Here is a 15,757-nt window from a genome sequence, read left to right as displayed (position 1 = left end):
AAAAAGGCTGATATCATACTCAGGAATGATTGTCTGACTGTGAGAGATCTTTAAAACACACACACACACACACACACTGGGATCTGGGCTCTAGTCTTACCTAACGTTTATATAATGCTGTAACACTGGCTTTCTTCCCTCTCTGGACAAGTTTACTTTACAATGTGACATTTGTCTCGGAAAATGGGGGGCGAGATTTTCAGAAACAACATTTGTTTGCACATTTTTCAATTCTTACATTTACATATAGCATGTGTATTTTTTAAATGATATTATAAAAAATTATGTTTTTACATAATTGTGAAATACACTTTGATTATAGTATTGACAAGGATACCTAAAGTGATGTGTAACACTTGAAGTTAACATACAAGTATCCTATCTTACAAGTATCCTATCCTAATAAATTTCATTCAAATAATATTGCAAGACAGGCAACTTTTTGTTTAGCTAGTTTATATTTGTTTTCTCTGATGCAGATCATGATGCAGTGTAGTGATCTACTGACCCACTTTGGGCAGCAGCAGCTGAGAGGAGCCTCGTGAAACCACGTGACAAGCTAAGCTCCTATAAAAACAGTGGCAGGTTTTGGGACAAATGGCAGTAGTATAATGAGTTTTGACTTTATTAAAGAAATGGGTCAAAGTTAGCTTTGACATGATTACACACTGAGCCCTCACGAATCGACACAAAACACGGCCCTTCACTGGGGGCGAGTCGGTGTTTTGGCCACAGCCAGGCTACTCAACCATAATAAGTTACGTCTGGTCCACTAATGTCAACATAAGTTATCAACACATATTACATTAATACTATTAACAACCGGCTTTCTGTCAGCCATTAAACGAACTTTACAGGCGAGCAGTCGCATGAACTGGAGTTCAGAAGACTCTGGAAGTAGTAGTAGTAGTAGTAGTAGCAGCCTAGTAGCCTAGTTAGTAGTAGTAGTAGTAGTAGTAGTAGTAGTAGTAGTAGTTAGTAGTCGTAGTCTGTTTTGGTTTATTCTTGTAGCCAAAGAGCTACAAAAAGCCTCCCTCAGTCACAGTTAACGCAGCAGTAGTCGGTTCTGTCCCGGGGCTCCTACCTGCTGGCCAGTCCGCCGTCCCGTCGCAGCCGCCGGCCGACATGCCGCAGACTGGAGCCGGTGTGCCCAGTGCGCCCGGTGGAGGCTGCGGCCGCATGCGGAGTCACCGGCTGTAGTAGTTACAGTGGAGAGGTGGAAGTCGTTTTTATAATTCACTTCATTTTTCTCCTCCCCTCGTCTGTAAGGGAGGTGGGGGCAGAAACGTGAGCGATACTGGTCTTCACGGAAACACGGAACAGCTCTCACTTGTCCACCTGGGTTCACTGCATAGGGGAGCCTCCATATTCATTTCACCGTGAAGCAGCAACTTGGACCACCTGAATATGATGGTATGGAGTTGGGTGGGATGGAATATTGTGTGCCACATTAGAAAATCTTCTGCTACTAAATGGTCTTCACATACTTTTTTTTTTTGACTGAAAGGTAGGTAGGCAAGAATGGAGAAACCAGCTCGAGTGAGCTAGAATTTGAAAGTACGCAGCGGAAAAAAATCTGCACCTTCCTTCAGACTTCCTTACAGAGCCCCTCCTCCAACACGAACGCGCACATGGCCAATGAGGGCAATAGTGCACGAGATGGAAGGCTGACAGGCGGGTAGGCCATCCACTTATTTTAGCCGGGCCGGTGAAAATAATTGGTCGTGCTTTTTACAGCGCCACGGCTTCCACAGATGAAATGTTTGTATGTATTTATTGTCAAAGCATTTAATATATTCATTGCTATCGGGATGTTAAGAGCATTCCATGGAATATAACAAAAAGTATTTCTGAAGTGAATTACCTACCCCACTTATGCATGCTAACAAACAGGTGAATATGTACGTTTTTTGCCTTTTGGCTACAGGGAACACTTTGTTCTACCAGTTTGTATCACATATGATAATTGTCAGTGGAAGGGCAAACAGCAGTGCAGTGACAACGATGGTCCATCGGGCAGTTTGATGTCAAGACAAATTGCAAATACCCCCTAAAACAGCAGTGACAGACAGGAGGTCTCACTCTGCCCTCATTTCAGGTAGACACCATTTTTTAAAGAAGAAAAACAAAATGGACAATAACTAAGTGCAGGATCATATTTTGGTAAGTCTGTAACAATATATGTGAAAAGGGAATAAAAGAAAGAAGTACACAATGCAGTTTATATTTATTAATGGTGTCCTCCTTTCCCTGAAAAAAACCACTCAGTGACGCATCACTTTAAGTTGACGATCTTTGGCCCTAGGCGACACGTGACAACTAGAAACGTGTTGACCTATATATTATATAATGCGATGGACACGTGCCCACGGTTTGCTCTTTGACCCGTTTTTAAAGACCCGTATGATATAAAGTAACGTGTCCCCGGCTTATTATACATCCATGGTCCCCGGTCACCGTGCACCTTACCGAGCCGGAAACACCGCGAACCCCCTCCAAGATTTAAATAAATGTCGGTTAATTTAATGTAATTTTTTGCAAATAAATCTTGGAGAGCTGTGAGTCCTGATCTGCAGGAGAGCTCTCTCTAGTGTTCTCAGTGCTAGCCCCATTTATCTCTTACTCATCTATTCCAATTATTCTTTCCATATTTGCCTTTTTATTTAATCAACAGTGTAGAGATATAGAGAAAACAAAGATGCAAGACCTTCTCCCCTTCCCCCCAAAAACTAAGAAACCAAGACGACTGAAATATTTAATATATTAATGAACATTTCCTTAATTCCACAGATAGTTTCCTTCAAGTGTCTACAACAGTATGTACACAGCATTACACAAAATACCTCTCACAACATGGTTCTGGCCTAAGAAGGGGTTAGACTGGCAGGGGATATATTATTATAATATTTAATTGCTTAACGTGTGATAAAAGTGAAATGTTCTTGCACTCAATTCATTATAATTTAGATCCCATTGAAGAAAAGTGACACAATAATGGATTTCAAGTCATTTTGAATGTTTATAGAATTGCATAAATGCCAAATGGAGTCTTCTTTTGATCTACTTTTGGAAAAAAAAGTAATAATTTCTCTATTGCAACACAGGACATGAGTTTGACATTGAACTAAGTTACACATCACCTCACAACAAATAGCACGACTTCATGTCCTTCATGAAAATGTCCCAAACAGTCACAGTTTCTCATGTAACTGTTTGGTTTTCAATACAGCATTTTGTATCAGCGCTTTCCAATGATACAACCATAGACTGTATATATAAGGATACAACCGGATACAACCAATAGAGAGGCGAAGTCCCTCCCCTTCCGGGGGACCTCCATGGGACCTTATTTCGGAAAAATCATGGAGAGAGAAAGATTATCTTTTGATCCCGTTTGAATTGTGCAACGATAATATGATGCTTGTCAATTTAAAAGATAATTTTGGAAGTCAAAAAAAAAAAAAATGTGTCCTAAAACTGTGAAGTAACACATTTTTTTGTGTGAAGCGCTCAATGAACTACAACTCTGGTCTTGCATACGTCACCAACACCAAGATGGCCTTCACGTTAGCATCTTTCAGAATTAAGTGAAAAGTATTAAAAGAGGGGAACATCACTACAAGTCTGGCCATGTTGAGAGCTGTACATAGACACAAGGGGAGTTAGTCGGTTCCGTAAGAGCCAGCATGCGGGACCGGCTTTACAAGGTTTCGGTGAGTCACGAGTGTAATGTGTAACGTTAATGTACGCGACTCTGGGATTTGTAGTCTTTCTAGTTGCGTATTTTTCATAGTCTTATATTTCAACAGTTTTAAGACAAATTGCGCCTTTTTTGACATGGAAATTCTTTTTTAAGATTGACAAACATCATATGTGTAATTCATGGCACAATTCAAACAGGATCGAAAGATACGTTTTCTCTCTCCATTGGGGCGGAAGTATATGGGCGTGACTTCGCCACTCTATTGACATACCTGCCAATCAGCAGCAGCCATCAACAAAATCCCCCATCATACATCTGTCCTAGTATTAGCATTGATTTTTGAATAGATGCTGCAGAAACGAGTCCTGAAACCCAGAATTTATTAAACTTCACTTTCTTAACACAAACTTAAGAGACTAAACGTTCTAACCTCAACATAAATACATAACGATACCCCCCACTGTTTTTTTGTAAGCTTCCAAGTATCCTAATAAGACTACTAAACATCATCACGCTGAACATTAGCCACCTTTAGCTTAGGTGGTGACTTAGTCAAGTGACGATGCTGTAGTTCCTTCATAGCCTAATGTTATCTTATTACTCCAAAAATATAAAAGCAGTGTTTATGTAAAGATTATGTGTAAGTATCATGCACTTTAGAGATTATTTTATGCAATGGTACAGAATCTAATGGAAACATCCAATTAGCTTTTGTCACGGGAATCAGGGCGGTGCTAACTTTAGGGTTGGACTACAGAATGACATCATCACTGCAGCATGGTATTTGGGTTACAATGATACTTTTGGATTTGTATTATGGCAGATTGTTTAAGTTTGTGTTTCTTGACATTTTTTGTTAGTAAGTAAAGGGGCACTCGACGGATTTTCCATCAAAACAGTTCAATTGCTTCTGTATAATAAAAGCTGCTATCAAGTTGCATTATGGGAAGTGTAGGAACCTTTTTTTAAACGTCTCCACGCTGCAACAATTGTAAACCATTTTTACAAATGTAAAGTTCCCCCATTTTTGGGTGATATAGAAATCATCCAATTTAAATACACTGAATCTCATTTTCAACAAACATAAATTATAAATTAAGATATTAACACATTGGCCATTCCTAATTTGCACACTGCTTATGTTGTTTCTACTAGCGACAATGCAGCTCTAAATCTCCATTATGGGTTATTGGCTATTTGCAACCGGACTACCTGGATAAATGAGTTAAACATAACAAATAATATCAACACTCAATCACACACTTCTCTAATCTATCAGACTGAAAAACCACTTACTTTCTCTATCAATTCCTCAGAAATAGCACCACGATCGGTTCAGTACGGGAGCCCTGTGGTGTCTACAGTCTATATTTCCTGTCCCTGTATGTACATTAATAGCTTGTATTGACACTCTGCTCACTCATCTTTCTACAGTGTAGAAATAGTAATGGCAATTTATTCCATCCCCAAGTGTAGCACTCTTGGAAAGGTGTTAGGTAGTGTAAGTTAAGTGCAGTAAGCCACAGCTACATGTGAATAGTTATTTGGTAACTATTTTTAGCGCTGTGTGTGAGTAAGACATGCCTGACATTAAGCTTTTAGGGCGTGGGGGGAAAAGGTAACATTAAATACAGTAATTGGATACTTTATTCAAAATTAACAAAGTATACTTGTCTAAGATACCCACCAATATTCTAATTTAGTTTCTCAGAGGTGCACTGTTTTTATGAGCCCCTTGCTTACTCATATAACCAATACAAGTCTTTCTATGCAGGCCCTTTTTCTATTTTTCCTCCCCTTTTAATAGCTTAATTATAGTTTATAATACTAGTTCATACCTTCTGATTCATCTATGATAACATTGCAAGACATCTGGTTAAATATTTATCAGCTTTTTAAAAAAGGCACTTTGCACGTTTTGCCATCTGAGAGGTAAGTTATTAGAATTAAATCTGGGGAAATAATCATTAGCGTTAGACCTGATCTGAAAAACAACACAGCTGACACACTCTGCACTTAGATTGGCATGTATATGATTCAATCAGCGTGATGGATCCAGCAGGGTTTTAACTTTAATTGAACTCCTTCATTCGTTTATATTTTCTATCCCTTCAATGTGGGATAGCATTTAGCTAACTAGCACCATCAGGATCAGCAGAAGTTGTCTCACATGATGCTGTGGTTTCCGAAGCTTTTCTCCCAAAACATGATGCTTCCGACAGTCAGTATATCTTTTTTTTACACTTTTAAAAAATAGATGATATCTGTTTTAGTTTGAGTAACTCTGAAATATGAAGCAGAGTGAGCCAAATATCTAGAAATCGTCCTACAACTTTCGTTTAAAATCCACAGACAGGAAGTGAAGGGGGCCTGATTTCAGTATGAGACATTAAGTTTGCATCAGAGCTAATTTAGACACCAGTGTAGAAACTGTGCAAATGATTTGTACTCAATCCTCATTCCCAATATTCCCTTTTGGCAGTAAGTCGCCTCTCCAGAAGCAATATGCTGCAGGTACGTGCAGGTAAGCTGATTTTAAAGTCCTAGTTATGAAGCTGGCCTGAGAGCTATGGCTAAAGACGGCACGTGTATACGATATATAAACAACCGAGGTAATGCGGTAACGCTCCTTCGTTTCCGAGCTCTTGTCGTTCTTGAAGCAGACCTAAATAAGTTGTGACGAGGGTTAAATGTATTCTGAGAGGCTGAGAGCCTTCAGCAGCAGCGGGGCTCCGGGGGCCCGACCCTGTGTCCGTAAACGTCTGTTCCTGCTCCACAGCTCTGTCAGGCCTTCCCTGCCTTCATGTATGTGGGGATGGTGCCTCGCTGAGTCAGACCCTCAAAGCGCTTGTATGTGTAGTTCAGGAACACCCAATCCTTCGACTTAAAGTCCGGCTCCGTTGCATTAGCTGTCAATCGACACATGACAAAAGCAGGCGTTATTATGGCGTCAAAATGCAGGTATCATGGCCAACACAGATTATATAATGTCAATGAAAAGGCATGTTAAAGCTATTATAATAATAAGAAGAAAAATCATTGTTTCAATCATCTGGCATTACTCATCTATGGCCTTCCTCTGTCTGAATGTGACTCAAGGCTTATGTTTCGCAATAATATATCTCAATGCAAGCAGAATATTTTATAAGACTAACCCGGCTGAAGGATGTCCGATTCGGGGAAGTCGTCAAAGTTCGAAGTGTCGTCGATGCTCTTGATTTCAATGGAGATGGCTGCTGGCCGCTCCCTGAGGAGGCAACAGGAAGAGGAAGAACACATCAAGTTTTAAATCCTACACATTCGAACACTCTGAATTTTCCTGAAACTGCTTTGTGCATTAGCAGTATTAGCTATCATGCAAGAAGAGCCTTTTTCCTGACATAGACTATATAATATTGCTGGTTTCATCTGTGCTATACACGGGATTCTCTGCTGACTTCATGGCTCTTAACTGGCCAAAAGGGGCCACGAGTGATCAACAACCGCTTCAGTCTGTGCGTGAGACGTTTGAGCGTTGAAGCTCTTGTGTTTTTGAAACGGCTGGTAATGTTTTCTTAAAATTCAGTTTTTCCCTGGGTTATTTCATATTTGTTCTACTTCCTTTGTCCTCTGGAGTTCTGGGAAATGTTCCAGCATGTTCCTATATTCCTGTTGATTGTCGGAGTCTGTATTGTCTAACTCTTATCCTAATGTGTAAAGCTTTTCGAAAAGTGGTAAAGCCTACAAATAAAGTTGTATTTATAGTTTTAGTTTTTGCCCCCAGAACCATTGTACAATTATGAATGTGTCAACCATATGCCTCAGGTTTGGTGGGAAAATCCATGAGGAAAGACTGCAGGAAAAGGAAAACTGCACAGAAAGGTTTGCTATACTTCTCATCTGTTCAAAGTGTTTATGTACCTGATGTGCTCCCAGTCCACCGACTCAAAGAACTGATGACTTTTGATCTCCTCCACACTCACAGCTCCAACCCTGTTTTCAGGATCAGTGCAATACCTGTAACACACAAGGAGCACACTGATGATGTCACAGCATCTGCGTCATTTTGCTCTGTCCAGACCGCTGTCTGATGTGTTCTTCATGTGAGTGAATACAAATGTATCTTTACTTACTTTAATATCAAGTCTTTGGCCCTCTCTGAGATGGGGACTTCAGGCGGGAAGATGAGTGTTTCCTTCCAGTTCATCACCTTCCTGTACGTCTCCTGCGGCGTCTCAGAGCAGAAGGGGGGGTAACCTGAACACAACAATTAGAACAATTTAAATATAAAATGCTGCTGTTGGGTAATACCAGCTGCAGAAGACACCTAACAGCAGCACGTTTATCCATGTGTCAATCTACAGAGCAACTGGTAACATATTTGTAAAAATACTTTGCAAGTGTGGCCTGTACAGTGTGCTAAATATCTGTACACTCATCTACACAATTTTGCAAAACATCTGTGATTTTCTTTTTTCCAAATTAATTTGATTTCACCACACAGGAAAAAGCATGCTTACCGATGAGCATTTCGTACATGATGACCCCCAGAGACCACCAGTCACACAGCTTGTTGTATCCCGTCTGCAGGAATACCTCCGGGGCAATGTAGTCTGGTGTTCCCACGGTAGAATAAGCCTGAAAGTCACACAGAAACAAAGAAGGGTTGGCATTTGTTTTCAAAATGACCAAAAACAAGATGGTAATACTGGACAGTCAAAGATGTTCCATACAGCCAAGGCAAGCTAGATTTAAAACTGGTTTAACACATGATGTTGCTGCTATTCAGAGCTAGACACATTTGGTTAATTGTCATTTTTAAATATATTTGACCAATTATTTTCAAATGCAAGGTCAGATCATCAACTCCTTCTCATTGCTTAACATTTCTAAGACTTTTAAAGATTATTCTCCATCATTTTGAGGCTACTTTGCACATTTCTGCAGAAACCATGAAGCAACATCTGTGATTTGTTTTCTCTTTCTGCATGTTGCATCAGGTAAGTGCACAATTCCTTCTTCCTTATGCTGTGTCTCAATTCAGACACTTCTGTATTTACGAAGAAAGGTCAAATAGGCCATGAGCACACGCTTGTTTCATTCAGTAAAATGCCAAAGTCTTACCAGCTGCCTCCGGTTCTTCTTCCAGGTTTCTGCTTTCCTCTTGGAGTTCATATTTTGAAAGGCTGCGAAAAAGGTGAAGAGATGAAAAGCGATTATGTATTCAGTTACATGTTGTGGACTAAAGCAGTCTCTTTCTTGGGTCCACTTTGGATCTGGTTTCTATATCGTTTGGCTTTTATTGTGAAAATCTAATTTGTGTCTCACAGAAATCGCTGGGCGGGTTGTGCGTCAGGTTCCTGTAGAATTCAGTGCGATGAGCCTTCTTCAGTCCCGTACACAGGCCAAAATCTGACAGCTTCACATGTCCCTGTGAGAAAATACACCTTTGAGAAGTGTGTGTGTGTGTGTGTGTGTGTGTGTGTGTGTGTGTGTGTGTGTGTGTGTGTGTGTGTGTGTGTGTGTGTGTGTGTGTGTGTGTGTGTGTGTGTGTGTGTGCCAGCCAGCCTCACCCTGGAGTCCAGCAGCAGGTTGTCTGGTTTGATGTCTCTGTGGATGAAGCCCAGCTGGTGGATGGAGTCGATGGCCAGAACCGTCTCTGCGATGTAGAACTGTGTGGCCTCTTCAGACAGAGTGTCCTTCTTCATCAGCAGGGTCATCATGTCGCCTGGCAGCAAGGTCAGAGGTCACAACTACATTATAATACACAACATGTCTGTCTGGCTCATGTCTAACACAGAGTTATGTCACAGAGTAGCTGTATACTGTAATGTATCCAGTTTAATAAATGTCATAAACCCATCTACCCGTTTTCCAGTCTGCCCCTACAATGTAACTGTCAAATAAAGTTGAAATAAATACGAGAAAAACACAACATAGAAGAGTGAGCGTGCTAAGAAGAACATAATAGCGAGGGAAAAACAAACCAATGTTTTATTTACGATGAGAAACTTTCATTTGTTGATTTCTTTTAAAGCAGTACCTTCTCAGTCCCTTTGGTCTCACTGTTCTTGTGATCCTGGAAGATTTAATTTTATCAGACCAAATGGCAACTAGCATAACTAAAAAATAAATGAATGTTCATGCTGGAGGTCTCTTTTGATATGTAGGTCATAAGAGGCATTATATATAATATAAGTTCCCTGTAGTAACTCTGAGTGCAAACCTCCAGGAAGGAACTCCATGATGAGGTAGAGGTTCCTCTTGTCCTGGAAGCTGTAGAACATCTTTACCACCCACGCTCCGTCAGCCTCCACCAGAATATCCCGCTCTGCCCGGATATGAGCGACCTGCAGAGAGACAGCAACGCAACACACCGAAAACTAAATATAAAAAGACATATAAAGTGTGTTTAAGGATTATCAAGAGCTGCGGTGCTGACAAACACTTCACCTGTTCCTTTTCCAGCATGTCGGCTTTTCTCAAAATCTTCATGGCGTAAATGTGCCCTGTGTCTTTTTTCTGCACCAAACGGACCTGAAGGAGATGGCAGTAAATTCATCAGAGAGGTGAATAAATATTGGATTATTTTCTAAGTAAGGAAGAGGAAAGTTAAAATAGAAAATGTATAAAGTTGTGCCAAAGTGGACACATACACAATTAAAACTCACAAGGACCTAGGCTCTTTTTGTTTTTATATACCTCTCCAAAAGCTCCCCGCCCGATAACTTTGAGAGACTCAAAGTCATCCAAGCCGAGTCTCGTCCTCTTCAGTCGCAAGAACTCAGTCTCCTTACGGGCGTGCTGTGAGCGCCGCATTACTTTCTGCACGAAAAAGACACAAAGATTGTGAGAGAATACATTTTAAAAGAATTCTGTGACATGTTGAGGTCTGTAGACGAGAAAACAAATCGTACTGTACCTCCTCATCGGGCAAACCCTCATCGTCCATGGCCTTCTCCAGCTTCTTCTGCCTATAAAGGAAACCATGTTTTACAAACAGGGCTGCTGTTTCCTTTTCAGCAGATGGAGTGACATTCAATGCTTCAAACCGACAGCTATATTTACACACGCAGAGAGGAACTGAGGTGAGGGGCTCAGGAACTATGCTAAAGGTCATACAAGGCAGGTTAGAGCTAACTATTAACGCCAAGAGGAATAGTGTGTGGAGCTCTGTGTGGCAGCAGCTTCACCTCATCTCCCGCTCCTCGTGCTGGGAGAGCAGGGTGCTGTAGAAGTTCTCCAGGGTCAGCTTGGCCACAGTCACCCTCTCCCGGGTGTGGTTGCTCATGGGAAGGGTAGCTGCAGTCTCTCCTGTCATGGCCACACCCTCCTGTGAAACATTAGAAGGAAACAACATCAGTCCAGTGTCTGGGTCATTGTACCATCAATTCAGTCTTTGACAAAATATGTTTAACCTACGAGAGAGACAATTAGCCCGGAGGTGTTTAAGCATGTGTCCTATCGTTACTGTCAGAGTAGTCCAGAACGGACAACCATCACACTAAAAACAATGGTGAAATCAAAGTGGAAATTGTGACTTTTATTATCTATTATGCTCCAAAATGCTGACTACTTTTCTTACTTTATTGCATTTAAAAAGTATCTTTCACTAGACCGTCTATAACCAGTTTTTTTAGGTTTTGAAAAGTGTTAAAACAGATGTTGCATGTATGACAAATTGATTGAGTGCCTTTTTTGAAATATAATGTTAATGAAGTCTCCAAGACTCAATGAAAAATCATCTAGTGCTTTACTTTTCCCTTCCGTGTACAAGACAAACAAGTGTGCTCCATTTTTGAATTTCAAAGAGGTATGGAGCTATGGTCCCTGGTACTGAAATTATATTCTGACCCCAGATCAGAACATGTGCTCGATGCCTCGTGGTCTGCAGGCTTTAATTCCAGGGACTAATCAGTGACATCGCCACAGATCTTTACAAACCAAAGTCACCTGAGGAGGCCCACCAATCATTTGCGTAATTGCGTCACAGCAGAACAGCACTTGTCAATGCTTGACTTGGTGAATGCATTGGAAATGACTTAAAAAACACACACGAGGTGGAGGACTGCAACAAAAGGGAAAAGAGTTTTGGGACAGGAAGAGGGAGTGTGTGTCACCAGTACGCCATCAGTCGGTATGAATGGGCCTGATTAGCTCTCACAGAGATTAAACAGCCCAGCAGCTCAGAGATAGGAGCCATTTCTCTTCTAGTCACAGGCCCAACAACCCTCCAACAACAAGACGCTTCCGGAATTATGAGAAAAATCTATGAATCATTGCTGCGACTAGGAAGGTTTAAGAGAAAAAACAAGGACACGAGAAAAAAGGGATCTGAGATACAAAGACCTGTACAGATTTACCTGAGCGCAACATAGGGCTGCTCAATTAATCGTATTTTAAATCGCGTTTACGATTATGGCTTGCAACGATTACGAAAACAACGTAATCGAAATAAAACGATTATTTTTTTATTATGATTTTTTTTTTTTTTTAATACTTTTTTTTTTGTTTGGTTTTTCAGTTAAATTACACTTAAAGTTCAGGGTAATCAACTGTTAAAAACATACTGTTCACATTTTGTTCTCCATTAAATTGATGTTTTCAAAGTCAATGAATAATCGCAATTACAATTATTGACCCAAATAATCGAGATTATGATTTTTGCCATAATCAAGCAGCCCTAGCGCAACACCAGGAAGCTCAGTGTAAATGGGGACCCCAGTGAGGACCAACCACAAAAAGACAATGTTTAAGTAGTATTAATTCAGTTGTTGTGGTCTCAGATGGACCATGTAAACCCCATGTGATGTAACTTTTCTGAGAAGATGCACATCAACTATGTAGCTTTACATATTGTGCCGCAACTACAATTCATTGATTTATGTGCTGATTATTTGTATGTCTATAAATGCATCCGACATTGTCTTTAAAAGGAAAGCAGCTAATCTCAATATTGGAGAGGCTGAAAACAGCAGTTTCTGACATGTATGGTTGTTGAAAACCCTATATCACTTCCTCTAATATTACACCACGCCACAACTTTACACAGCCCACATCTATACGTCTCAAAGGATTCACCAGATAGGTAACCTCTCTCCATTCATGGAGTTGACATGGTACTTCACATTCAGTCACTTAGTACGCACATTAACTTGTGTTTGAACATGTGTTGATTTCTTTTTTTTCAATTGTTCAGAGCTTTTAAATAGTTTTTCTGTGGTCTGTAGAGATCGAATGACGGTTAAAGGCTATTCAATCGGAATAACCACTTGTATTGGAAAAAACATCTTGTATTTCATCAATGCCTTCAATTTAAGTATTATAAAATCCCTCATTCTAATGTCTATCAATTTGCTTCAGGGATATTGCACAATGGAAATCAATGTGTACATATGAGGTCATGGATGCCTTTTGCTTTTTTCCCCGTCTAAGTGGAAAATGCCTTAAGACTGAGGAATTCAGTTTGGCTCGAGGTGAAACAGATCCTCCCCTGGCCTAGCTAAACAAACAACACTACACCATACATGGAAAATAAGCATGCAGCCTAATGAGTGGACAACCTGCCAAAACTGTGATCTACAAATAGAGTTTACAACAAGCTTATAGTGTACATAGTGTTTCTTCATCTAACTGAATACGTGTAAAAATGGTGTGTGTATGGAAACACACTCCACCCTTAAAGCACTGTAAGTGGGTGGACAGGAAACCTATCCCACTCTGAATGAAAGGGCTCAGTCATGATGCCAGGGAGAGGAATGGGGCTCACACACACAAAAATAAATTAATTGCTGCGAATTTGGAAATAAATGGCCAAAAGAACAGTATCATCATCATTAAGGCAGCCATAAACAAGCTACACATGCAGTAGGGTCTTCTTGTTAGGACGATTATTGAAATATTGAAACATTTTAAGCCCCTTAAAAGCTTTATAAGCTACCAATGACTTTACACTGGAGGAAGTCAAACTACAGCTAAGCTACCAAAGAGACAAACCTAGTTTGTTTAACTAAAGCTACTTTAAACTCTTTTGTAAAAAAAAGAAGAAAAAAAGATGAATTGTTAATGTACCTGTGATGGTAAATTATAACAAAGTATAATTGATACAAATGACATACCAGCTAAAAATGTGATTGTTTAAAAAAGTGCTCACAACTCACAGGTTATACATAAACTACACAAATACCCTACTAAAAAAATAATTTAACATATATTCAGAGAGAATTTGGTGTTTAAAGAGGTTCAATTACAGAAAAAAGCAATAGTAAATAGTAAAACAACATGTATTGTAGTTTCAGTAGTCATTAACTACATAAAAAAATTCAAAGGGGTATTGAACTAACAATTCTTGAGGGACTATGCTAATATGTATTATGCACTATATTAGCACATTATGAAACATATTATGTGCTAAACATTACATTTTGTAGTAAGCCACTGTAAAACGTATTTTAACCAGAGATTATTTGCTTAAGTAGGAATACTACAATGGAAGAAATACTTAGTTACAAGTAAAAGTCCGTTCTAAATTGTAGTTCAGTAAAAGTAAAAAAGTATTAGCATTAAAAAACTACCAAAAGTAAAAGTACTAGTTGTGAAAAAAAGCCATTTCAAGCACCAGATATGTTTAAATTATTTGTATAAGACTTATTGTTGCATTTATGTCTTCATCACTTCAATGCTGCACTCGGTTTATTTGAATGACTTTATACACTATTGTTTAGCTTAACCTATAATATAATGTGTTAAGTAAAGTAGCATAATTTGAAGATACTCAAGTGAAGTACAAGTACCTATAGGTTTTACTTAGGTAGTAGTACTTGAGTAAATGTAGACTTAGTTACATTACACCACTGATTTTAACTAGGGCTTTTACTACATGTAACGTTGGTTAACTGCTCCCAACACACTCGACATACTACTAGATACTATTCATGTTATATACAGAAATACGACATTTTGTTGCTGTGTGTTGTGTTAGCTAGCTATTTGTCCGCTATATTATATACAGCATACATATATATAGGGAGCATTCTGCGGTAAATGTATTGACTTACCTCCGTTTCCGGCTCCAGAGTTAACTATCGGCTGGCCGCCACCCCTCGATATAAGAGAAATATAATGTGTATTTTCTGCCCAATATTAGGCTCGTTATCCCCTCAGATGAACTCTCAGCCCAGTAAACAACACCGAAATCAACGCCAAATCATAACAGAAATCCTGACGTTGACGGCAAGCTAACCTGACACAATTCTTTACTTTATTTTATTCCATTATTTGTTCCCGCTGACCTCAACATTCCGTACATTCCCTGTGTTTATCGCTATAAAATAAGGAATAAGCAGAGCTGCTTCCTGGGACCGTTGGTCTCATCCATCAGACGTGCTGGGCACGCAACGGCGTACGCAAGCATTTGATTGACGTTTGAAAGAACCTATCACGAATGAGGAAAGAGAAACGTGGTTAACAGTGGCCAATCATTGTGCAATATACTTGAAAGTGACATGTGCTTCAGCCAATGAGAAGATTTAAACCGCCCTGTAAGGGATGCGTTCATTTGGCTAGCAAACATTTGCATGCAGCTATGAAAGACTGGACTGTAGCCTCAGTAGTTAATTTTATTCATTATGCTTAGCGCAAACCTATAATAAAACATGATATTAGAAATAATACTGTGTTAGTATCATATTACACAAACATTACTGTCAAATACAAATCAGTTCTTTCACACAAAATAGGAACTACAAGAGGGCAACTAAGGTCACATTGTGATCAAACCTAGAAATGTGCAGTTTTTTGATAATAGATATAAGAAAAATCAATAAATCACTAATACAAACATGAATAGCTATAATCTAAACCACATATTTTATAATATAACTATATGTGCCTTCTGACAATACAGGAGAAGATGAGAGGATAACTTAAAACATAATCGTGTGCCACTGATAAACACACCACAGCTATATTCTGTGAATATTCTAAGAGGAAAAACAAAACTTAAAATATGTTCACTGTTTAAACTCGATACTGCAGATTTAGTCTTCATTCTGTGCAATCTAGAAATTCCACAGG

The 15,757-nt window shown here is 39.4% G+C and overlaps 1 protein-coding gene across 1 annotated transcript; it reads right to left on the bottom strand.

Moving 5' to 3' along the window:
- Nucleotides 1–3,006: 3,006 nt before the first annotated feature.
- Nucleotides 3,007–15,064, bottom strand: LOC104967830 (serine/threonine-protein kinase 38-like). Its single transcript, XM_010797361.1, has 14 exons — nt 14,740–15,064; nt 10,876–11,015; nt 10,605–10,656; nt 10,385–10,507; nt 10,136–10,219; nt 9,909–10,032; nt 9,256–9,410; nt 9,011–9,113; nt 8,807–8,868; nt 8,203–8,320; nt 7,816–7,939; nt 7,604–7,699; nt 6,859–6,950; nt 3,007–6,612 (listed from the first exon to the last, which is right to left on the bottom strand). Exons 2-14 carry the CDS (start codon nt 11,001–11,003, stop codon nt 6,488–6,490), a joined length of 1,386 nt encoding a protein of 461 aa, XP_010795663.1. The 5' UTR covers nt 11,004–11,015; nt 14,740–15,064; the 3' UTR covers nt 3,007–6,487.
- Nucleotides 15,065–15,757: the final 693 nt, after the last annotated feature.

This window comes from Notothenia coriiceps, unplaced genomic scaffold, assembly GCF_000735185.1.
Source record: "Notothenia coriiceps isolate Sejong01 unplaced genomic scaffold, NC01 NC01_scaffold00037843, whole genome shotgun sequence".
NCBI classification, from domain to species: Eukaryota; Metazoa; Chordata; class Actinopteri; order Perciformes; family Nototheniidae; genus Notothenia; species Notothenia coriiceps.
Note: the sequence above shows the minus strand (reverse complement) of the source record. Positions and strands in the feature narration are given on the sequence as shown.